Genomic DNA, 25,958 nt, shown 5'->3' on the forward strand with positions numbered 1-25,958 from the left:
GCACCAACACTTTTTGGGATCTTTTTTGCTGTCATGCTGAAGCATGCCTTTGGAACTGCAACCGAGGGTGTCTATCTCCGGACTAGATCAGACGGAAAGCTCTTTAATCTCTCCAGATTGAGAGCGAAGACCAAAGTCCAACTGAAATGCATGCGGGACTTCCTCTTCGCAGATGATGCAGCCATCGTTGCCCACTCTGCTGAAGACCTCCAACAACTCATGAATCGTTTCAGCAAGGCCTGCCAAGACTTTGGACTAACAATCAGCCTGAAGAAAACACAAGTCATGGGCCAGGGCGTGGACTCACCTCCTTCCATTACCATCTCTACACAAGAATTGGAGGTTGTTCATGACTTTGTGTACCTTGGCTCAACCATCTCTGACACCCTCTCTCTGGATGTCGAGCTGGATAAACGCATTGGCAAAGCAGCCACCATGTTCTCTAGACTCACAAAGAGAGTATGGCTCAATAAGAAGCTGACGACACATACAAAGATCCAAGTCTATAGAGCCTGTGTCCTAAGCACACTCCTGTACTGCAGCGAGTCCTGGACCCTTTGTGCACGGCAGGAGAGGAAGCTGAACACGTTCCATATGCGTTGCCTCCGACGGATTTTTGGCATCACCTGGCAGGACAAAGTCCCAAACAGAGTAGTCCTAGAACGAGCTGGAATTTTCAGCATGAATACATTGCTGAAGCAGCGACGTCTACGTTGGCTTGGGCACGTCGTGAGAATGGCTGATGGTCGGATTCCAAAGGACCTCCTGTATGGAGAATTAGTGCAGGGAAATCGCCCCAGAGGGAGACCACAGCTGCGATACAAGGACGTCTGCAAGCGAGATCTGAAGGCCTTAGGAATAGACCTCAACAGATGGGAAACCCTGACATCTGAGCGTTCAGCCTGGAGGCAGGCACTGCATCGTGGCCTCTCCCAATTTGAAGCGACCCTTGCCCAGCAGGCCGAGGCAAACAGGAAATCACAAAAGCAGCAAAACCAGGGAGCTGGACAGGGGACAGATTGGATCTGTCTTCAGTGTGGAAGGGATTGTCACTCTCGAATTGGCCTCCTCAGCCACACTAGACGCTGTTCCAAGTCCTCCACACAGAGCACGCTACCATAGTCTTTCGAGACTGAAGGATGCCTAACCAAGGTGTAAATTATGAGGGTTAGATGGTAGTGGTCACAAAAGCAGATTAACTGTTATCTGAATTTACTTTTCCTGTATCTTTGCCCGGCCTACATCTGGTACCCCTCTCCTTAAAAGTTGCCACAAACAAACAAACAGAGACTGTCCCTTGTATTTTCCTGCATCTGGAAAACGTGTAAAGCAGATAAGAATGGTATGCCTGTGTTGTATAAGACTGCTTTTTGGTATGCGGCTGGCAGAGAAAAAGAAAGCTGCGCCCTCTTTGATTCCAGCACATGGCAGGAAAATAAGTAAGTTTGTAAAGGAGATGGTGGTGGATGGAGGCTTTGTGTTATAAACAAAATAAATGGGAGATTTCCATAGCATGAAGCCAATATGCGGTGACATTTTAAAAAAAAAGTTATGTCTGTTATTCTTCAAGCCTGTTTCCACACTTTGATCTTGAAAAGGGCTGTTATCAGAATTCGTAGCAGTCCATACCTGGCAGATCAAAGCGGGCCCAGACAATGCAGTATGTTGCAGACATCACGCAAGTCAGATGAACGCAGGCGGAGTGAGGAAAGTGGTAGATGGAATCCACAAAGACCCGTGTTCTAGAAGGCTTTGTTGGTGATTTAATAACACAGAACGCTAATTTTGTCCAAGGCTGTAACAAAAATGTGACATATAGGAACTTTTGCAGTGAATATTTTGCTTACACAGGCTGAAAAAGGGGCCCTGTGTCTCTGCCATATCCTGTTCACAGTTTTGGTGACTCCTCACAATCACAAACGGATGGGTGAACAAGTAGTCAATCAGGCAGTGTCATTCATTCTGCACGTGGCATAGGGCAAGCAAAGTACTGTATGTACAGCCTAGGCTTTTCTTTGTGTGCAGCTTCCAACTCTGTGTCAGGCCCCTCTATTTTTCCCAACCCAAAAAGTGAATGAATGATCCTGGAAGCCTCCAGGGATTTCAATTCATCCTTGAAACAGATCACAGCCCCCCCCCCCCCATGATTCAATACCAAAAAAAGTTTCTGAAACCTAAAAGTGGACTTCTAGACACTTCTGATTTGTTTTGTTAATGTCTGTGTGGCCTTTGAAGGACCCCGGGGGGGGGGGGGGTAAGAATCAAGCTCTGGATCTGGATCTGTTGCATACCTTGATAGGAGATATTCACAGGTGTTAATTCTGGAACAATGGTTCCCAACCTTCAGTTCCCAGATATTCTTGGACTAAAACTCCCCAAAGCCTTCACCACCAGCTGTGCTGTCCGGCGGTTTCTGGGAGTGGTAGCCCGAGAACATCCCGGGTGACCCTTGGCTGGGAACCCCTGCTTTGGCACAACCTCCTTGCTCCTGTAGGTGAAAAGGAGGGGGAACTGCTTTCGTCACTACCCCATCATCTGCCTCGTTTGGAAAGTTTCTTAAACTCCCAAATTGGACAGCAAAGGAAATGCATGCTGACCTTCCAGCATTCTTGACTATTTTTTTGAACAGAATCCTAGCTATTAGAAGTCTGCCCCACCTACGTTTGGCAGCTTGCCATCACAACTCCCCAGCTTGCTACTCTGACAGCTCAATGCAGAGGCTGGAAAAGACATGTTGATATTCTGACTGGTGTCTGAGGAATCCCTGAGAGTACATAGGACTCACCCCCTCCTCTGGTGGAATGTCACCGAGCTACCTAGGCAACCATTAATTTGCTGGCTTCCAGTTGTAAATTAGGTTAATCTAACGTTGGTCTGGATTCCCAGTGTGGGGGGTGTAGTGGACAGAATAGGACTCGGGAGGAGGTCTGGGTTCGAATCCCCGCTCAGCCACGGACACTCAATTGGGGGGGGGCTGGCACTTGGTAAAGCTGCAAGAGACTATTTTTGAAAAAATCCCTTAATTTCTCCCGCTCTAGCTCCCGCCCCCTTGCGTGTCCTCCTGCTCCTTCTGCGCGCAAGCGCATTCCTCCCCCGAATCGCCCTAGGACGGGGCACTTCCGCCCTTATCCTCCAGCGCAGGCGCTCTCCCGCTCCGCCGCTCTTGGGCCGGCGGCGCCTGCGCAGTGGCGGCGAGGCCGCTGAGGGAGGCGAGGGGGGCGGCGGGGAAATGGCGGCGGTGGCGCTGGCGGCCGCGGCGTCTGAGGGCGGCGGCGGCGGTTGCTCCGTCGGGGGCTCGTCGTCGGCGCTGATGTCCGGCGGCGTTGGCGGCCCTGGCCCCGGCCCTAGCTTGGCGGCCGGCGGCGCGGCGGCGGGCCCGTCGTCGTGGACGCGCTCGTTGGAGCGGGCGCTGGAAGAGGCGGCGGCCAGCGGCAGCCTCAACCTGAGCGGCAGGAAGCTGAGGGACTACCCGCGGGGCAGCGCCGCCGGCCACGACCTCAGCGACACCACGCAGGCCGGTGAGAAAGAGCCCCCCTCAGGCAGGCAGGACGGTGGGTCGGTGGGTGAGGAGAGCGGAGGTCTCCCTGAGAGGAGGGCAAAGCAAGCTCTCCCCCAGCGCTCCTTGAGGGGAGAGGGCTGGCGAGCCCCGAGGACCTCCTTTTACTCGCGAGGAAGCAGGGAGAGAGAGAGAGCGCGCGCACAGGGAGGGCGGCATCCCGCTTCCTCCCCGTGGGAGGTTTTGGCTGCCGGCCGCCCTGAGGAGCCGGGCCCGCGGTGGGGGGGGGCCCAGGCGGGGGCGGCGGCGACGATCATAATAATAAATAACAATATTTAAAATAACAGCCCCCCCCACCTTTGAACGGCGGCAGGTGAACTGCCAGGGTGTGCCCGGCCCTCTTCTGCTTGGGAGGAAAAGGTTTCGGGGAGGCTCGGAGGAAGCCCCACCACCGGCTTCCTTGCCAGGAGGATTTCCTGACCTTTTTGTAAAAAAAAAAAGCCTGCCCTCTTGGATTCAGGAGCCACAGGTTTAAGAAATATTTCAATATTCAACAGGTCGATCGTAGTCGGCGTTTTGTACGCGTTCCCTGTTTGTTCGAGTGCAAATAAAAGAGTAAAATAAGAAAAATGGCTTTGCAAAACTAGAAGGCGAGGGGGACTAAATCTGGGTGTGCCCAAGGTTTGCACAAGCAGGGCATCAGGCTTCCTCCCTTGGAGGTTTTGCTGTGGGCCACCCTGGGGTGCAGTGTAGCCAGGTGTTGGGCTACACACCCAGCCCAGGAATGGTCCAGGGTATCAGGATCGAGGCTTGAAACGGTCCTGAAGAAGAGGTTGACAGGGGAGGAAGTCCTTCTGGAGTCATTTTTGAAAAAGCCTGCCCTCAAATCTTTGGTGGGTTGGAAGGCAGGGGCCACAAGGAAACAGTTTTGTGTGAGAAGTAAGAGGATTCAACAGGTTGCCCATCATGTGTTTAGAAGGCATTCCTTGTTTGTGCAAGTAAAGAATGAAATAAGAAAAAGATTTGCAGAAGTTGAAGGAGAGGGGCCAAATCTTGTCTACGCAAGGTTTAGGTAGGCTTGTTAAATGAAAACAATTCCAACATGACTTTCTGCTCGAAGATACTCCCAGTGTGACAGACCATAGTCGTTCCTGACTACATATATTGAGAGAGAAAAGTGAAAGGTTCCTATGCCAGGAATCTTACTGTTTGTTTGACTAAAGCAAGAAAGAAGGAAAGGTGGAAGTTAAAAAGGTAATAATTAGCAAAATGCACTTTGTTGCTTTGTGTTGTGAAGTCACTTCCATGGTGATGCAATACACGTGCTAAAGTTTTATTTTCTTTTTGTTACAACTGTAATACTTAGTCTGCTTTTCTTGAATGCCAAACTTGGTGTACAGTTGGCTGCCTGCAAATTAAAATGATGTAAAATAGCTGGATTCGATGATCCATAGGGTCACTTTCCAGCTCTGCAATTTTTAAAAGGTGATGATGTTCAAAACACAAAGGGCTGTGTGGTGTGTGGACTTGCTTTGGCAGAATAAGATTCTTCTTCATTGGATGATGGGAGTTCCCAAGTTCTTGTTTTTAGTCACCCCTGTAAGAGTGGTACCACTTTCTGGCAAGCCTAAAGAGTAAAGAGGATTCACTTCCCCCAAATGATTTAATAGGAATTTCACAGACACACAGGGGCTGGGAAAAATCCATAGAGAGAAAAAGAGGCAACAGTTGAGGACTGGCCATGTGTACGTACAAAATCAGATTTAGAGCTGGAGATATGAGGAGAATGATTGAAGAAGCCACTTTAATCAAAAAGTGGAGATGACTTGGAGGCTGGATAGGAACCCTGTTGTCCTGAATGCAAGAAAATAAAGAAGAAAAGGACCCCCAAACTCCTGCTGTCAATGTGAAATTATAGATGTTTCTTGCATAGCTGAGCATTCTACCTAATTGTGGCCTTAGGAGACTGGTAACTGTGAGCTTCATAGTGTGCATACACAGGCAAGTAGAGTCTGAGCATGGCAGTCAGTATTTAAAATAATGCAAAATAGATTTAAGCATTTAGAGGTCATTCTCAGTGAGAACAGCTTGTCAAACTGGACTACGTGGAATGAATAGAATGCAGATGGGTGAAGTTGAATAATCAAAAAGGAAGGAATATAATTTGTGACCGGAAGTACATTGTTTATTTCATAGGATTTGACATGTAATTATGACTCGAAGTGCTGATTATGAACAAGGTGGATAAAAATCAATGATATTTTTGATTTAAGTTGTCAACAATCCAATTTTTAAAATTTCAATCATGTTTTAAATCAGATCCCCCTGATTTGTGAATGTTATGAATTCTTTTCAGAATCTCCATTGTCAGATTCAGATGGTACCATACATATATTCAAACTTTTGAAACTGACAATATTATTGAAAAAAAATGTAAAAATAATGTTTTTAAAACGGCACCCTGCTGCAAGAAGATCCATCTTGAAAATATCTAGGTTACAAATCTGAGGGACCTGGGTTCATAACCAGTTCAGTTGTGTGTAATCTTCCTGAATCACTTTCAGCAGGACAATTTGGTAATAATAGTGGATAAAGATTGTTCAACATGGATACTGGAACACATTTTTCACGTTCAGATGACTGGTGTAAACATTGTGATTGTTGAATAATGAATCATAAGCTTGTTCTGGTATAATTACAGTCGATTACTATTGGAGCCTCCTGCAAGAAAACTGAGAAATCTAGTAAAATACCCAAAGCCACATGCCTTTGAATAAAGCTAGCATTAGCATTTTTCTTCCAGTCAGTACTCAAGGCATTGAAGATTTATTCTTGGTAATCTAAGCACCGCCCTGACAGGCAGGGAGGGGCTGGACCTGATGGGGAGGGGCTTGCCTGAGATCCCTAGTGAGTGGAGCTGCCTGAGCTGAGATTTGATCTGGGGAGGTTTCTGGTTCATAGCTCACACCCTTAATGACTGCAGCCATTCTGAACTGTTACTTAAATATCTAATATAAATCATAAAAAATGGGTGAAATGTGTCTCCATTGTAATTTTGAATGCACTTAGCATTCCTGTTAAATATATTTAAGGTTGGCACTACAGATAATCAGGCTTCACTGCTTGGCTCATAAATTAGATCACTTCTGGCTAGATTTGCAGCATAATGTAGTATGGTTAAAAAAATCTGTTCTTGTCTGCTGTAACCCTTTAAAATCAACCAGTGCTTATGTGTTTGTTTGTTTGTTTTTTTTTTCATTTACTATGCTGTTTGGAATAAAATATAATGTATTTAACCCATTATGACCTCATCCCCAATTTTAAAATGTCAGATATTATCAGTGCACAAAAGGAAATTTGAGGTGAATGGGCATTGCTCTTACATAACACCTTTGTGGAAAAGGGTGGTGACAGGCTCTGTTCCTCCTGCTGTGTTGTTGTAAGCCAGAATTGTGGACAAATTCCATACGAATTGAAATACAAAGTTTCAGGCAAAATGTTTTGTAAATTTAAGTAGTGTATGCTCCTGTGGAGCTGAATTATAAAATGCAGTCTTTTTTCTACAGGAAGAGATTATTGGACGCAGAGATATTAGTTGACCGGCTACACAATTTTGTACCAGCCGTTTCCTTTTTGTGGGTTTTCCGATGTCGGGCACTTGGAAATAAGAATACTAGCAATAGGAAGAATACTTAGATAATACATTTTATGGAATCTTTCCTGAGCAGAAATATAAAAACAAAACAGCTTAATGAAGCACTACTGTACAAGGCAGTGAACAATAGTTAGCTGTGATTCCTCTAGTCCTATATGGAGATGCTGATGAGGGAAATTCAGTGAGGTCTGAGTAAATAAATGGAAGATAGCAGTATAAGCAGCACTTGCGTAAAACTGCTTAATGCTTTCTGATGCATAACATGTCAATTAAATGTGAACTGACAAGGAAGAGAATTAAGCTTCTTACTCTAACCCCATTTTTACTATTGCTTTATCAAGCTTTGGCCTCAATCTTTATTGCTGTCCTCCTGCCCTTTCAAAAAACTAGATAATCACGTTTTCTCAAAGGCTTTCACAGCCGATATCCAATGGTTCTTGTAGGTTTTTTGGGCTGTTCAGCCGTTTTCTGGAGGTTTTTCTTGCTAATGTTTCGCCAGTCTCTGTGGTCGGCATCTTCAGAGGACAGGAGTTAGAACATGGAGTGGTGATAATGTAGAACTCTTTTCTTAACTCCTGTCCTCTGAAGATGCCGGCCACATAGACTGTCGAAACGTTAGGAAGAAAAACCTCCAGGACACAGCCAAACAGCCCGAAAAACCTACAACAGCCAATCACGTGTTTGCTTCGTTACATAGACCTTGCAGTAACATGGAGTGGTGATAATAATAATAATAATAATAATAATAATAATAATAATAATAATAATAATAATAATAATAATAATAATAATAATAATAATAATAATAATAATATAATTTATTGTCATTGTAAGTATAAACACAGTATACCATACAACGAAATTCACAATAATGTAGAATACTAGTAGCACATAGTGGTGAATGAAATAGTTGTAGCTGGCACTAGGTGAAGACATGGTCCATGCAGAATACCTTCATTAGAGACCTGCGTAACCATTAGTACAATTCAGAAGAGTTGTACTGGGCAGTCAGACTTGCTGATACTTGCTTATGTGGTTATCTGTAATAACTAAGAACTGCGTTTCAGTGACAAGGTAGAGAAGGATGTACCCCACCCACCCACCCACCTTGCCTCTTCTTTAAATTAGCTACATGTGGTCTAATTAAAAAATGTAGGCTAGTAACTCTTGGGAACTTACTACAGTAACAAGGTTACTGTTAGTCTACAGATCAGGCTTAGTAGAACTATTTAAAGTAGTACAACGTTTCTTTGGGACTTGGAGAACAAAGTCTTTTGGATACAAAAGATTTCATGCAGGGGGGGGAATTGATTTAAATCAGGTCAGTTTAAATTCCGATTTAAATTGCTCGTCAGTAAGACTCGATTTAAATCATGATTTTTAAATGTAAAGAGTCATTCTTGCTGGTAATTTTAATGTTTAATCTTTGGAGTCGGACAGGGTCTCTTTTACGGCCTGCTGCCATTTGCTCCTCAAAGGAGGGAATAAAGAACTTCAAGCTATGTACACAAAGATCCCAAGATTTGTAAGCTGTTCAGAAGGTTTCACTTTCATTTTTACTGCTTGCCCCTCCCTCCTCACACTTATAGCCTGGTACAGATGTAGTTCACTCCAAACAATCTTCAAACCCAGCATTTAAGGTAATGTGTTCATTGTTTATACATGGATTTGCAGAACAACAATGGGATTAAAGTCTTTTTCTTTAACTTTCGTTTATTCCATTTTTGCTGTGAAAAAGTGGATGTTATCTCAGCTTGGATAACACGGATTAACTGAATTAGTTTACCAAAAATGTAAAAATTGCATGAATATACAGCTTCATGCTGCATAACTTAAGTTCCATTTCATGCTGAAAGCCCTTTGAATTATCATGTATTTTAAGTGGAAAACTATCTTTAGATAAATTTTTCCTCCAACAGCATTTCATTAAAATAAAGATTTGATTTTAAATTTAAAAATCCAATTTTTAGTTTTTTTTTAAAATATACCATTTTAATCCTCCCAGATTTCATGGAAGCTATATTTGTGGTAGAGGCTTTCTGATCCCATTTTAAATTATAATAAAGGTGAAACTGTGAAAAGGCTTTTCTTTGTTTCTGTCTCTAATGTACTATTGAGGTCTCTGTCTGGTTGACCATCTTTTCTTTCCCTGACTACTAAAAAGAGCTTGTGTGCACTGCTTCCTTTAGTAACTTTTTAATAACTGCTTTTTCTTCAACTAAAAAATACACACAAAGAAAGCTGGATGGTCCTTACACAATACAAATGCAGGATAAGGTGGTAACTGTAATTAGACCACAAAAAATATGAAATGATCAGCAAGCTTTCATGGGTCAAGTCCATTTCTTCAGACCATGCACCAGTATCTTGAGGATAGTGCCGCAGAATTATAAATGACAGTCCGGAAAATTCTGACTCACCTCTTAGAATCAAGTCTGGCACAGCCACCACCATTTTTCTGCAGTATCTACAAGATATTAATGCATGACCTGAGGAAGGTCTGCACACTGGTAATCTCAAAAATTGACTGCTGCACTGCACTCTATGTGGGGCTTCCCTTGAAACTGCTATGGAAGCTTCAGGGGATCAAGAATACAGCAGCCAGACTGATTGTTGGGGTGAGGATATTTAAGCATATCATGCCAACTTTGGTTTGCCTGCGCTGGCTGCCGGTCCATTTCCATGCCATGCCAGGTTCAAGGTCATAGTACTGACCTATAAAGCCCTAAACAGTTTGGGACCTTGCTGCTTGTCTGAATGTCTCCTTCCAAGTTCTGCTCCCTGTATTACCTGGTCCTCACATATCTCACTCATGTGGATGTTGATGCCTAGAGAAACCTGTAAGTGAGCCTTCTCAGCCGAGGCACCTTGTGTGTAAAATGTCCTCACACAGGAAATACATGGGGTGCCCTCACTCCGTCCTTTAAAAGCTCCTGAAAACGGAGCTTTTTAGGGTAGCCTTTGAGGGATCCTCGTAATTTAATAGGACAGTGGAGAAAAGAAGAATGCGAAATAAGGGAAACTGTTACTTCTTTTTCTCTGCTTATTCTTCTGTGTGTTATTATAGCTAGTTTAGTCTTTTTCGATATTTGATTTTATATGTCCCTTGTATTTTGTTGTAGTCCACCTAGAGTACCGAATTTGCTAGATAGGCGGTAGAAAAAAAATCTAATATTATATAAATATCAGTGGGTATAGTCTGATATTTGGCTCAAAAGCTGATTTATGTATCAGACAAAAAGCCTTTAGGCTGCAGTAGTTCTCATTGTGCAAGGATGGAAAGCTTGTATGTGAGTAGCATTTGTACAAAATTGTCATTAGAAAGAATGATTAGTTGGGTAGAAACATAAACAATACTCCATTTGTTCTCTTTTCCATCTGTATTGTCACTCATTTATTCTACTTCTTGAGTGGTTTGTGGGAAAACTCAGTTGTCAGTTGGGCTTCCATCTGCTATAATTAATATTTTCATTGTAATTGTTCAAGAATCGTTAAGTGCTCATAAACAGCACCATTTGTTCCATGTATTACCATAATAATGAAAGAAGGGATAAATTTATAAGTTGAGAACATGGAAGATTAATTTATTTAAAATATTTATACAGTATTCTATTTTCCTGCCAGAGGCTACATCCTCAAGGCAATGTACAAGGAAATTAACACACCGTAAAGGTAACATTTTTTTAAAAAAAGAAAGTGCAGTGGTAATTAAAAAAAGCATGCTCCCAAAGCTGATTTTTCAAGATGATGCTGCGAAATGGGAGAAAATCATCCCTTCCTCATGATTTCTAACACAGAACTCCAGGCAACCTCTTTGAAAGGTGAATATCCTGAAGCTTCTGGCTCTTCCTGGCGGTAGGTCGGCTGCATTGGAAGGACCATGGTGTTGATCACCAGCTCCCTAGTCTTTAGAATATACATAAAGTTAGTTTTTGTTTGCTCCTCTAAATAGATGAAGAGATGGCTCTCTTCCCCTTTCTCTGGGGAAACAACTAAGGGGGTGTCTACAGGAACTGGGGGGGGGGCTGTATTGAGGAGGATGCAAATTTTGGTAATTAAAAAGATTTCCATCCTACAGCTCCAAGGGGTTCTTGATGATGGAGGAGATTCCCTGGGACCTATGGAGGCCTTGGAATGGGAAGAAAACATGTTTAGTTTTTAAAAAAGAGCTCTGACTAATAATGTAGTTAACTTTACATCATGGAACTTACATAGACAGGATTTCAGGCAGTGTCTCTTGTATATGTTTACAAAATGAATGTGGGGATTCCAGGGGACATGTGTAGTCTCTAATTACAAAGAATCATAATGGCACAAGACCAGCAGTTGTATTTAGCAAGAGGCCTTGTGGATTTTGGCCTATTTAATTAGAAGCTGCATCAGAATAGGCTCGATGTAGTCCACAAAAACTTAGAATTAATAAAACTGTTAGTTTTTCTGGTTGAACTATTCTTTTTTTCAGTGTTTTTGAAACTGGACTCCTGGACTGCAAGGGGAATAAACCTATCCATTTTGAAGGAAATCAACCCTTAGTGCTCACTGGAAGGACAGATCCTGAAGCTGAGGCTCCAATCCTTTGGCCATCTCATGAGAAGAGAAGCCTCCCTGGAAAAGACCCTGATGTTGGGAAAGTGTGAAGGCAAGAGTTCTTGCCTTCACACAGAGGACAACAGAGGATGAGATGGTTGGATAGTGTCATTGAAGCTACCAACACAAATTTGACAAAACTCTGGGAGGCAGTGAGTCGGACATGACTTAACGACTAACAACAACAACAAATATAAAAGTTATACAATGAATTCACTGTGGTCTTATCTACAGAATTCCTTCATTTAATTCAAGTGAAATGTAATCTCAAGATTTGTAAATTACTGAAGGAAACTTTAAACAGGGCCAGCTGTACTCCAGTCACACTGCAGCCTTTTCTTCAGAACAGTAGTTAGAAACATGGATCATCCTTCAGGGATTCCCGAAAGATAAAGCTGGGCTGGCTATATGCTGTAACTCTTCAAGGTGAACTGCCCCACTGATTTCTTGGGAGTATTCATTCTTCACTAAATCAAGGCAGAATACGGAGTTCAGGTCTAGATTAGAGGTGCAAAACCACAGGGCAGCAAAATAAGAGACTCTTATTGATTCCAGATATGATTGTCAGGTGGACCCTAAGGACAAGTAAAAGTCCAATTTTGGAAAGAGTTTTTATGCTGCTATAGCAACTCTTTCTGTTCCTGTTTTCCTTTATTAAATTTATAATCTATGCCTCAGGGAAGCATTCATAACCCAGAGGTTGTGTTAAGGTGTGAAGTGGATCTTAACAGCTGAGTGATCATTTGTACTTGGGTCCTGCTTTTTTTATGACAGTACTGATGTTGTAGCACAGTAGTTCTCAACCTTGGGTCTTCAGAGGTTCTTGGACTGAAACTCCCAGAAGCCTTCACTACTAGCTGTGCTGGCCAAGATTTCTGGAAGCTGTAGTCCTACAACATCTGGGGACCCAAGGTTGGGAACCATTCCTGTAGGGGAAGGGAACACAAAAGATTTTGGATTAGAGCTTTTCTTGTTCCTAATGGAATGAGACAGAAGCGCACAGCTCTATAAATTCCCTTGTCTGGTCAGTAATGGTCCTTCATCATAAATTGTAGAAGATTGAGAAGGAATTTGTCTTCCACTGCAAAAGTTTTTTTTCTGTTTTCTGCAGAATCCCTCTATTGGCATATGGGTTTGGTAAGAGAGCCAGGTTTCATTTCCAACTTGCATGGGGCTTAAGTAAAAGAAAGACTAAGGTTTTGAATAATGTCTTTATGGAGACACTGATGCTTTTATGTATTCAACCATTATAGCATTGCTTGAAGATCCATTTAGCCTCTAGCCCTCACCATATTGGCTCAGCTAACTTGTGTTCTTGACTTGGGCAGAATCTGCACAGATGGTTAAAGAGTAACAAGGAAGGGTGCCAGTAGATAAAGCTGTAATCATTTAATGATAGAAGGTTGGTAAAGGGGATTTCACAAGGAGATTTGTAAAAGGAAAGATTTTGGCATATGGTAGGCTCCCTTTTAAGCATAGTAATCAACATTGTTTCATGCCAAAGTAGGACACATTGTTTATAGTTTTGTGACCACGGTTAAAAAGTGTCTGTGTCACCCATCTGAAGTGCCGCATTGCACTAGACAGGAAGGTCAGCTAACCATTGACTGTAAACATTAGGTCTGACACAGTCCAAAACTGATCGCTTAAAAATAGTTTTCAAATACTGCAGGAGAGCTTTTGAGTGAAACATCCCTCTCTTCTTCAAGGTTCTTATTTTTGAGAACATGTAATGCAAGTCAACAATGAACTTGCACGATTTCTTGTAACTGTAGTGTAGCCTTAACGCTTGTGGAAACTTACAAGATGGGAAGCGATTTCCATGTTATCAGAATCTTTGGAATAAAGTTAGCTGCAAATATTTCAAGACAGATTGAAGATACTACCAGTGATATGAAGTGGAAATTTTTCATTCTTGCTGTATTTTCAGAAAACTTTCCAGAGTTACAAACCTGTTATTCACAAAAATTAACAGTACTGTAGTGAATGAATACAGTACAGGTCACATCAAGCCACTATATTAGGAATAATATTAACCTAATATAAAATTAAGGCTGCTATTAATGTTTTCATATGACTGTCCCTAGGTTAAAATTTGTACATTAACATTTTTGCTACCATAAAGTTTTGTTTCTTAAAATCTAAATAAATCTTAAGACTGCTGATCGGCAGTTTCAAAATGGCCGCTGGGTGAAAAACATGGCCGCCCGCTGTTTTCTAGCACGGATTCCTCGCTGCACAGGCAGCGAAAATGGCCGCACTATGGAGAATCTTTGCTGGACGGTGAGTTTTAAGCCCATAGGAACGCATTGATTGGGTTTTGATGCGTTTCTATGGGCTTTTTAAAATCGCATGACGACATTTTTGTTCGACAGCGATTTTTGCTGAACGAATTAACGTCATGCGAGGCACCACTGTATTGTGATTTCTGATATCTGATTTATGTTACAGGATAATGCACATATAAATGGATTAAATATCAGTCAAGGTTTATTTAGTCATCACAAAATCTAATAATTATGCTGCTATCTACTGTTACCAGACCCATATTTTTAAATTAAAACAAAAATCAAATGCACCCTGCATTAAATTGATTTAAATGCATTTACAGAAATAGAGGGATTCATGAATGTGTTTGTTTCTAAGGAGGACTTCACCTCTTTCAAGTTGTTTGAAAGTTCATTATTCAGAAAATAACCATGTTTAGAGAATTCTAATGGCTAGAATAATAGCTACAATAGATTGAGCTCAATATTATTTCAATCATTGAGTCTTAGTATAGATTTTCTGTATTTTACTTTTCATAGAATTAATTTACAACAAGTTTATTTGAAGAATTTTTTGAACACCAGCAATGTTAACTCAGTATCTGTCTTAATATCATGTGGCTCCTGTTTGTTGTTGTCTTGAGCTCTCAGGTTACTTTGGGATTATGGTGACCCTATGAATTAATGACCTTGAAAAGACTGTATCATTAACTCCCCTGTTCATGTTTGGTTTTCCTCTCTTCATGTTTTGTCTTGTTCTTTTCCTGCTACCCTCAACATCTCCGTGGATTTTTGCCTTTTCCAGAAAATCTTGTCTTCTCACTCTATATTTGAAATAAGGTAGCCATCACCTTGCCTTCAAAGGTCTGCATAGTCAAAGCTAGGGGTTTTCCAGTAGCGATGTATGGAAGCGAGAGCTGGACCATAAAGAAAGCTGACCGCCGAAGAATTGATGCTTTTGAATTGTGGTGCTGGAGGAGACTCTTGAGAAGTCCCTTGGACTGCAAAGAGAACAAACCTCTCCATTTTGAAGGAAATCAACCCTGAGTGCTCACTGGAAGGACAGATCCTGAAACTGAGGCTCCAATCCTTTGGCCATCTCATGAGAAGAGAGGACTCCCTGGAAAGGACCCTGATGTTGGGAAAGTGTTAATTCAAGAGGAGAAGGAGACGACAGAGGATGAGATGGTTGGACAGTGTCACTAAAGCTACCAACATGAATTTGACCAAACTCTGCTCGGCAGTGGAAGACAGGAGGACCTGGTGTGCTCTGGTCCAACAACTAAACAACAAGCCTTAGGTTAGTTATTCTAGTTGCTAGTAAATGGATGGGCTTGAATTGATCTAAAACCCATTTATTTATATTTCTGGTGCTCTGTATTACCATATAGTCCTCTTCCAAGATAATTTTTCAAACAAGTTGATTTTTTCTCCTTTCAGCTTTCTTTACTGTCTAGTCTAGCCTTTACTTTCATAGATAGTGATTGTAAATACAGATTATCTTTTTCGTGGTCTTCAACAACACATCCTTAGATTTTAGATCTTTTTAGTTCCTTCGTAACTGCTCTTCCAAGTTTCAGTTTTCTTCTGATTTCTTGGCTGTAGTGTCCAACCACTGTATAGAAAATCCTGTGATGTAATTGCAAATAATAAAGTTTTGCAGTCCTTCTATAGTCATCATTTTTCTTTTCATAATTTGCAGTTTTTTCACTTTCTCCATTAACTGTTCCAAATTATTGCAGTTTGTGCTAGTAATAGGTGCCTTGTATATCTTAAATAATCTATATTACTTCCACCAGTTTTCACATGAATCTAAGCCAGCTTTTCATACGATGGCTGTAAATCAGTTGGAGTAACTGCATGCTTCTCAATAAGCATATTATTACCCAGTGACAGAAATCATTTATTTAAAACGTCTTGTTCCCAGCTTCAGGTTCTGAGGCCCCTCTTGTCCTGGAAAAGTGTTTGGGAGTCTTGGGATTAGGGATGGATCACTGCCAGTAGTCCTGCTCAAGAGGTGATATGCATTGAATATGTTCTGGGTAAAGGCTGATCAAATAGGAAGGTAAAATACACCTTTGCCTGGAGCGGGGGGAGGAGGCGGTAACTGTTTTCTTAATTTTCATTCTATACTAACAGTTGCCTCTTGTCCAAAGTATAGGTTATGTGCATCAGGGCAATAAATGTTGCAGCACACCCACTTCTTTGACAGTTAGCATTTCATAATCGACCCTCATCAAAAACAAAGTGTTTTTTGCATAGATATAAAAAAGGTTGATTATGTAGCATGTGGTTTTGACATACTTCCCCTAGAACACAATAAATAAAACTCCTTGAGAGTTACAATAACTCCTTGACATCATTAATAAAACTCCCTAGAGCATAATAAATAAAAGTCCATAATAAATAAAAGCTGAAAAAGATAGCGCATAATTTCAAGCACAGTACCATAGTCTTTCGAGACTGAAGGATGCCTAACTAAAAAAATTTCAAATGGCTATCTTTAAAAACTTACCAGTTTTTTAAAACGTAAAAAAAAGAGAACTCTGTCACCTGTGTTATCTTAGATATTCTGGCTGAAATCTTGTTGTTTAGCCTTGTTGTTGTTGTTTAGTTGTTAAGTCGTGTCCGACCCTTTGTGACCCCATGGACCAGAGCACACCAGGCCCTCCTGTCTTCCACTGCCTCCCAGAGTTTGGTCAAAGTCATGTTGGTCGCTTCGATGACCCTGTCCAACCATATTGTTCTATGTCAACCCCTTCTTCTCTTGCCTTCACACTTTCCCAACATCAGGGTGTTTTCCAGGGAGTCTTCTCTTCTCATGAGATGGCCAAAGTCTTGGAGCCTCAGCTTCAGGATCTGTCCTTCCAGTGAGCACTCAGGGATGTTGTTTAGCCTGTTGCAACTAGAAAAGGCCCATTGAATCACTGGGCTTTAGTGACTCTGTAAATTCCATTGATTCGATGGACCTACTTTAGTTGTGACTATGCTAAACAGCAAGATTTCAGCCACTGTACTTGAAGTAAGTTGCTCATTTCTTTATATTTTTCCTTGTACTCACAGAACTGACTTTTAAACATTTTAATGCCTTCTCTTAATGCCCCCCCCCTTAAAAGAGAGAGAGAGTGTGTGTGTGTGTTGCTTTTCCTGTTTCTTGCTATATTCTTCCTTTTCGGTGTTGATAGGTACATCCTGCTTCCTGCCTGCTGATGCTTCACAATTGGCCCACGTATTAAATTTTCAGAAGAAGCAGCGTCTGTGTGTAAGGGGGTGCTTTTTTGTTTTTGAAACTGAAATTCGTACTTTAGATTCATAATTTTTGCAGTAAGAGGAAGGTGATTTTAATTAGCAGTTTTTGTTTAAGAGAGTGTCAGATTATTTCGGGCCCATACATTCTGCAAAGAAGCCCAAGCCAAGTTATTTACAGATTGTCTTTTCACCCATAAAGCAGTTGATATTCTGTTTATTGGAGGTCCTTTTTCTACTTTGTCCCTTATTTGACCAGAGATGGAATATCTTTTGACACAAACCTTGTCTTTGAAATGTCTGCCAAATCAGGTCTGCCATCTATTTTGTTGCTATATTTAGGCGCTTGACAAGATTTATTTATAGTTTATTTAATCAACTTTGTCTAGCCTAGTCTGCCGTGGTTTTCTTGTTGTTAATGGCATATTCTTTTATATGTATAGATCGAAAGCATTTTAGCCATTTTCCAGGCAAAAACATGACCTTAGTGACTTAATTATGACCAAAAACAGCAAAAAGATCCCTGTCAACAGGTTTACAATGTAAATTGTATGCATCGTTGTAATGGTTATTTACAAGCTCTTTAGCACATTTATGAATGGGATAAAGTACAGTGGTGCCTCGCTTAACGAGCGCCCCGTTGAATGATGAATCCGCAGAGCGATTTGTTTTTTGCGATCACAAAAGCGATCACATTGCGATGTTTTTAATGGCTAAAAATTGCTTTGCAATGATCAGTAAGCTGTATTTTCGCGCTCTTTCCTCATTTACCGGGCAGCAAAAATGGCGGCCGGATGGAGGATTTTCGCATAACAGTGAGTTTTAAGTCCATAGGAACGCATTTAACGCGGTTTGATGCGTTCCTGTGGGCTTTTTCGTTCCGTATAGCGACAATTCCACGTAGCGACTATTTTTCCGGGACGGATTATCACCGCTATGCAGAGCACCATTGTATTTTGATTCATAATCCTGCTTTCCCCAAGAATGGGGACTCACAACTTATGGTCAAGTATGACTCAAGTTGCACCAGCGACTTGACTCAAAATTGAGGTTTTTTTTTAAGACTTAGACTCATTAAGTCCAAGTCACATTGTTTAAGCCCCTGTGATTCTAACGGATACATGCAGGTCTCCGTTAAAATAATAGGGACTCAAGTCTGAGTCCTTTAAAAGGAGGGGCAGGGAAGCCTCCACTTACCTTGGAGAAGGCAACCATTTTCTGGGTGAGCCAAAGGGGCCAGTGGAGTCTTTATGTAAGTCTCCACTCCTCTACTGTTGACTCTCCCTTACAGGATGTCCTCACCCTCTTGTGAGAGTGCTATGAAAGGGTGAAGGGCCCACCCCTTCCACCTCCTCTTCCTTGGGCCTCTCAGGGTAAGGAGGAGGAGAAGACAGCTCTGGTATAGGTAAGAAAAGGTGTATTGTGAGGAGGTGATGGTGGTGGTATCTGGCCACGGCAGTGGGGGTGCACCTGCAAGGCCAGTGTGCATGATGTGCACCCTGTCACCTTATCCTTGGCAGTGGTGGCCATCTTCAGAGGTAGCAAGCCTGACTTCCTTTCCTTGCCCAGGCCCCTGCCGCCCTGTTGATAGGCGAGCATGCACAGGGACGGGTCAGTTTGGGGAAAGAAAGACCGCCCGCTGTCTCTGTGCGTGTGCCCACCTATCAGATGGGTGGCCTGCAGTCCAAGTCTTTGGGTCCACTCCCCAGTCCCCAGCCTCAAGGGGTGGGGCAGACAACTCGTGACTCAGGTTTGAGGCTTGGGATTCAGGACTTGGACCTGGGGCTCAAGCCAGACGATTTGCCGGCATCCCTGGCTTTCTCCAACTAGATCTTTTATTTCTGGTGGAAAGCTTGTGATCATCATGAGTTAAGATTGCATGTGTGGCCTTTTTTGGGAATATTTGACCGAGGAAACAGAAGAAAAATCTAATGCTTCTTTTTGTCTTTGGTGAACAGGCTGTGTTTTCCTCTTTTCCTTGTGTTTACTTATCCTTATTGCCTAGAGGGGCTCACTGAATAATCTTTGCTATCTGGCGTCCATGAGTGGACACCGTTTTAAATTGCTTTCTATATAATTTCCTTGCACAGATATTGAAATCTGGCCTTACTACATTCCACCTCAGATTATTGCTTTCTCCCGTTGGGCACCATGAGCCTCAAACTCAGTAAGATTTGGTGTTTCTCACTTCCTGTTCGGTGGATTTTAAATAATGCTTTTGTGCTCTGTCTGCTTTTTAAAAAGTTGTTTTCACTCTGCATGTGGCTGCAGTAAAGACAAAAAGAGTGGAGTTATTTCTCCAGAGTTTGGAAGTTTACCAAATGGTTACTCATGTCAGAATTGTCCAGCAGATGGTTACGCCCGTGTTTGGTTTACGCTTTGATAAAAAAAGCTTTGTCTTAGTAGTACTTAAGCCTATCTCTTGTAAACAACATATGTGGCAGCAACACTATTTCTGGGCTATATCATTTCAGCTTGCAGGTGTGCGTTTACACAAGTCACAGGCTGTCCACAGAGAAAAAAGAATCTCAGTGTGTATAACATTATTATGTTGATGGAAGACCCTGAAGCTAACCTACTCCATCATATGGTCTTTTTTAATGTGCATATCATGTTTTTGCTCTAGTAAATGTTGACATACATAAAGTCACCAAACACGGGCGTAACCATCTGCTGGCATGTAACAGCCAACATTATCAACTCTGGCTTTCAATGTGCAGTGAGATCCAGACATGATTTGCCTTCTTATTGGCTGTTGGTGAGATCTAGGTTTATGGGATTCAGAAAGTGGAAATTTAAATACTGTAGTTTTCTTTGGTTTATGTTTGTTTTGCTGCTTTGCGATAATACGTTTGTCTAGTTAGCTATAGAAACTAAAAGATGGCTGCTATGTTTTGATTAAGCGCAGCAATTTTGATTGAGCTAAGGGATAAGTTAAGGACAGCGAACATTCTTTTAAATTGGAATGGGCAATGTGTGGTCTTCCAGATATTATTTGACTGTAATTCTTTGCATTCTTTATTATTGGCTGAGTTTGGTAATGCCAGTGGTGTGGGATGGAAATTTTCCCAATTGCTTAATTGTTGGCCAAAACATTTCATTCTCTAAAAGAAAAGCGGAAAAAAACCCAGAAACCAGTGTTCCGTAAATTCACTAGCAATAGAGAAGGGAGGCTAACTCATTCTTAAGTAAGATTGGCAGTTTCAAAGTTTTTTGAGTCAACAAAGTCATTCTTGTATCCTTCATCAAGGCACAAATGAGAATCCAGAGAGCTTGTGCTGTAGTTGTTAAACCTAGTTAACACCTGTAGTTTTTCAGGCGGTTACCCTTTATCTTTTGGTTGTACAGTTCAAACCGAAACTAAATCTGTAATTAATTTTTATTGTGCTTTCAACAAATACACAAAGCAATAACTAATTTTTTTCCTCTGGATAATTCTTGCAACAACTTTGAGAGTTTCTAACCACTGCACCACATCAAGCCTCCACTTTAATTATGCATTGTAGCATAAATTGACATGGTAAGGCTGCAGATAATGCTGAGGGTCCCTGGGGTGGAAACGTTGGGTGGGGATCATTCAGAATATGAGGCCCCACATCTGAAAGGTCACCACTTGCCTAGCCTGGATTGTAGCTGTTTCTGAAGAATGGTCTGTGATCGAAATTGTAATATATAGGCAGGGCATGTTTGGGAAAAGACCAAGTGCTTTCAGATGGGTTTTGGAGGATGGACTCTGATCAGAGTTCTAATATTTAGGTAGGCTTGTGTAGTAAAAAGCAATGCCTTCAGACCACTAGATTTCAAGCTGTTAAATGGCTTCATAAGTGACTGCCAGCACTCTTAATTATGCCCAGAAGAGGATCAATAATTACAGCATTATAATTGCTTTAGAGCAGGGTGGCCTTCCAGAAGTTGTTGGACTGCAACATAGCTTGAGCCATTGCTGCCTTTGGTAGGGAGAGTTGAAATCCATCAACTTTTGGAAGTCTATAGCTTTCCCAATTTGGGAACTGGTGAAATCCTGTTTTCATAGCACAGTAGCTCAGAATTGTGCCTTGACCTCTGACTTGGGACAGATTAAGCCTGGTATAGAGGCGACTGGGATGAACAATTCATGGCATTGGAGTCTCAATTCCCATGCATGGTTGCTTTCAAAATCTTGGCATGGCTTACTGCTGTGGAAAGGGCTCCAAGAATTGAATGGACCAAAAGAATACATAGATAAGCTTCCGAAAATGCTTGATGGTAGTTTGCAGAATTGGCACAACTTACCATGCAGACTGCTGTTGGCAGATACTGTACGCTTATTCTGCACAAGGTCTGCTTAATGTACTAGGGTAAGCAAAGCTAGACAAGAAAAAGCTAGGCAAAGGTTCCATACCCAGTACATTATATTTAATAACAATATTTAGTAACCATAACAAAGCCCCTGAACGCTTGTTTTTAGCTAAGTTTTTTTAAAATTCAAATATTATAATCATTCAGTGTACTTTAATTATTATTATTATTATAGTTTAATTGCTTTTTAATGTATACATTTTATGTTTTTTTTAAAAAAAATACTGTGGGATGCTTTGAGTCCTCTCACTGGGGGGAAATGCAGCCCGTGAGACAAATGAATAAATAAATACTGTATGGAATATCTGCGGAGAGGAATATTTTCTGTTTCCAAAATGCCGTAGGACCTTATTAGTAAACAAATAAGAACAAATGGGCAAGTAGGAGCCTTGATTACAAAATTACAGTGAGTGCCTGAATCTTAAAAAGTGGTGTGTAAAGTAGTCTTAAATTTAAAAAGTAGGATGTGTGCACAGGTGTGCAAATAGCATTCTGTTGTCTGAACAGTTGTATTATATGGGAATATTCTTTCTAGTTTGTTTGAGGATAAGTTCTTCCTGCGGTTGAGAGCTGAATATACTTACTGCATGCCTATTGTGACTCCAACAATATTGTAGAAATAAAATTTTGCTGTAATCTGATATTTTTATACAGAAGAGAGGAAGTAAGCTCTTGTGTTTGTAAGGAACATTTGTTTGTTTCTCTCAACGTTGTTGATTGCACCATTTTTTCTTTAATTTTTTGCTAGTTCTTCCTGGGTTTTGTTCAATATTCGCTATGAGCAAAAACTACTTAAATATATGTATAAAGTTGTTTAAATAAATATTTTATTACCGAAAAGCAGGTGGATGTGATATAAATAATGGTTTAAATTAAAAAAATAGGATTTTTTGATCATTTAAATAAAAAATGTCATTTAAATCAATTTAATTTAATTTTTAAAAATCATAGATTTTATCCACCCTTGTGAAAAGTGTTGGGAGTAAAGAATGAAAAGAACAAAAAGGGGAAAGGCAAAAGTACATAGTGTATCTGAGTATGAGAGAATCTGGTGCTGCAAACCTAATTGTATTATTCAGAGATTCAGCAGCCACAGACTGCTAGATAGTTTGTGGGCATCTGGCTGCAGAGCCAGAGGTTGAGAGTTTGATTCCCTGCTGGGGCCCCCATAGGGTCCCTTCCAGCTCTGCAGTTCTGAGATTATTATTAAGATTTCCTGTGTGAACTGCAACGCTCCTGGTCTCATATCCTTTCTGAAACCTATACCAAGCATGTTTGCTAGTTATGTTCTGCAGACTCTTTAAGTTCCAGTCCACAACATAGAAGTTTGTACTGACCTTGGCATGTTGTAACACACCACAAAATAACATTGTCAAATCCCTTCAAGACCTGTGTAGTACATTCTAGTTATGTGTCATCAAGTTCTGCAACTCCCAGCTGTAGATTGAACTCCATAGGCAAGAAGAATCAACCCCTGCAGGCTGTCCTGCCTACAAGCTGTGCATGTTTTGTTTTGTTTTTCCATTACAGTGGGGTCTTGACTTAAGAATGGCTTGAGTTAAGAACATTTTGACTTAAGAACCACTCTCATAGGAAAATATTGACTTGACTTACATACTTAGATTTGAGTTAAGAACTGAAAAAAAAACCACGTGGGAGGCAGGGAAAGTGCAAAATGTGAACTTTCAGTTAACTGTTGGCCAGTGAAAAGGGTGCCTGTCTGCTTCCTCACTCCTCCCAGCGTTCAGAGAGTGGATTGGGAGACAGTCTTCAGACTGCCTGGTCCTGGACTGCCTGGACTGTATTTTCCCTGCCTTCCCTGAACCTTTCTTGACCTAAGAAAAAAAGAAACAAAATATCCCCCTCTAGTGGTCGAAGACGGAATAGCAGCTTCCCATTAGTTTCTATGGACGGAAAAGAGCAGATACGGATCAAATGGTTTTCAATGCATTCCTATGGGAAATGCAGATTTGACCTGAGAACTTTTTGACTTGAGAACCGCCTTCCAATACGGATTAAGTTCTCAAGTCAAGACCCCACTGTATCTGTATCCTCACCTGGTCCTATAAATATAACGGTCGTACTGTATAGTCTTACTCTTATGTCTGAGGAAGTGGATGTGATCCAAGAAAGCTCACATTAAGATACAGTATAGCCATTAGTCTTTAAGATGCCACAACTTTTTTGTCTCTTGTTTTTTTGTTTTGTCTCTTGTTTGTTTTGTTTTGTCTGACATGAAACTTTGCCAGCTAACCAAAGGATTGCTGGCTTAGCACTTAAAGATTTACTTTGAGAGAGTGAGTGTCAGTCTACTTAATTCACATTTTCATACGCATCATTTTTTGTCACTGAAAATCTCTGATTTCAGTCATGGCATTTTCAAAGCAAGCCCAGTTTTGAAATTGATGCAGAATCATGTTTAATTATGTAATGGTCCATAGTCCTTAGTTGTGCTTCAGCATAGTTGTATTCTTCATTACTGAAGTGACCTTTCTGACATAATTGTCTAAATTTAAACTTCAATTTGAAATGCATCTTTCACTTTATTCTGTGGGTTGTCTGTTGGGCATGATTTTCTGAATGCTTGTTCTGTCTTGTCAATTCAGACTCGATGTTGATTAATCCTTGTACAGTACCAGTAAATTGGCATCATTCCAATTTTTTTTTTCTGGAAGCCTAATTGTTCTATAGAAGTGGTGTTTGTGAGCGAGGTGATGGTGGGGAAGGATGGGGCAGGGTGGAGAGAGGGAACTACTATATAATGAACTCTGTTTGATTAAGGGTGATGTAAGCGATATGGATGGAGTCCTTAAAAGAACACTAGACTTCAGACCAGTAATGTTTCTCTTCAGTGGCTACTGTTCAGCTGAAGACATTACGTAGGGTCTACAGTGGAGCAGGACAATTAGGTGACCTTGCTGTGTCACCACATAGTTCTATATGGGACCATTGTGTAATGTTGGGGAATGAAATTCCAGTGTTACGTGCTGTCAGCCTGTTTATTTGACATTGTCACACAGTGTTGCTCCTTAAGTAAGGAGAGAGGAGTGTGAAAAATTAGAGCCATGCTTCACTTAAAGCAGCAGCAACACACACACAGAGAGAAATGTGTTCAATCATCCGTCAGCATAGTGGTCATATGACATAACTGAAACACAGAATAAGTCTGCTGATGTTGTCTCCTGTTGTCCACAGTGCTTTGTTTGCCTAAGGATTGTGCTTACTGTACTGTACTACATCAGAGAATCTAGGGTGCACCCCATACTTCTTCTCTTGGAGTTATGTCGTCTCCCATATGTTAATGGATGAGGTAGAGATGATGAGTGGTGGAATTAATTTTTGTATTCCAGATAAAGTAGTGGGTGCATTTTGGTAGTACCTTGATTTTTCAAGGTTTCATTCGGTTTTTCTTAAAGCATAAAGTTGTTCACCTAGACACAGTTATCACTGCTGTAAAGTGGTGGCCCTTTGTATGTTTTGTATAAATAGTAGTTAAAGTTAACCACATCTTAATGTTTCAATGTGACATGAAAATACAGTTAATCAAAAAAACAGAAAAGATTTTAATATTGTTCTCTCAGCTGCATTTGCAGGAGGAAAAGGGAAAGCACACAGTAGAGTTTATTGTCACACCCAGATTTTCCCAATGTGTTGGTAGTGCCTGTTGGATTGCTGTCCACAGTATGTATAGAATACTGTAGTTCACAGGTTTTAATGAAAAACATCACAAAAGTCCACAAGAACTTGGTGCACAGCCAGAAGAAGATGAATTATCATTGAAAGATAGCTGTTTCTTGTTTATTTGATTTTTTAAAATAGCGGTCTAATAAAGGTCACCTCTTCCTGCATTTGTAGTTTCAGTTAATAAATGTTTTACATAATGTTGTAATGAATTGCAAATCAGTGATGTATTGATGAAACCTGGTAAATAGCTGTTTCCCAATAATAACCTGAAAGTCTTTTTCAAAGTCTGTGGGTTTATTATATCATAGGCATCCTTCAGTCTCAAGAGACTATGGTAACATGCTCTGAATCGAGGCGTGTCCTCTCCAGAGCATGAAGCCCGGGTAAGATAATATGGAGGATAGGCTGTTACCCAAGCAGCAGATCCCCCCTCTCCACGTTGCTGAAATGGTCCAATGGAAAGGCAAGAGCCAATACGACTGGTTCCAGCAACGTCGCAGGAGTTGGCAGAACGACACGAGCTGCCTTCGGGACTCCAGCTCCGGATTTTGCCTCGAGGTTAACTCCTGAAGCCTTTTTCATTGGTGGATATAGCCACAAGGCAGTGGAGGTTTGAAATCGGAGTTTTCCTTCTCCTAGATGGGCTGCCTTCCATGGCTGACGAGCCCCACCTACCCGGCCTGCT

At 41.3% G+C, this 25,958-nt stretch overlaps 1 protein-coding gene across 11 annotated transcripts in view; it reads left to right on the plus strand.

The window, feature by feature from the left end:
• Positions 1–3,197: 3,197 nt before the first annotated feature.
• LRCH3 (leucine rich repeats and calponin homology domain containing 3) overlaps positions 3,198–25,958 on the plus strand; it is a 112,059-nt gene continuing 89,298 nt past the window's right edge. For all 11 annotated transcript variants that reach the window (XM_072996342.2, XM_078389736.1, XM_072996347.2 and 8 more), the window contains exon 1: positions 3,198–3,518. In XM_072996342.2, coding sequence (XP_072852443.2) covers positions 3,230–3,518 — 289 coding nt within the window. In that variant the 5' untranslated portion in view covers positions 3,198–3,229. The remainder of the gene's footprint in view (positions 3,519–25,958) is intronic.

This window comes from Pogona vitticeps, chromosome 3 (assembly GCF_051106095.1).
Source record: "Pogona vitticeps strain Pit_001003342236 chromosome 3, PviZW2.1, whole genome shotgun sequence".
NCBI lineage: Eukaryota > Metazoa > Chordata > Lepidosauria > Squamata > Agamidae > Pogona > Pogona vitticeps.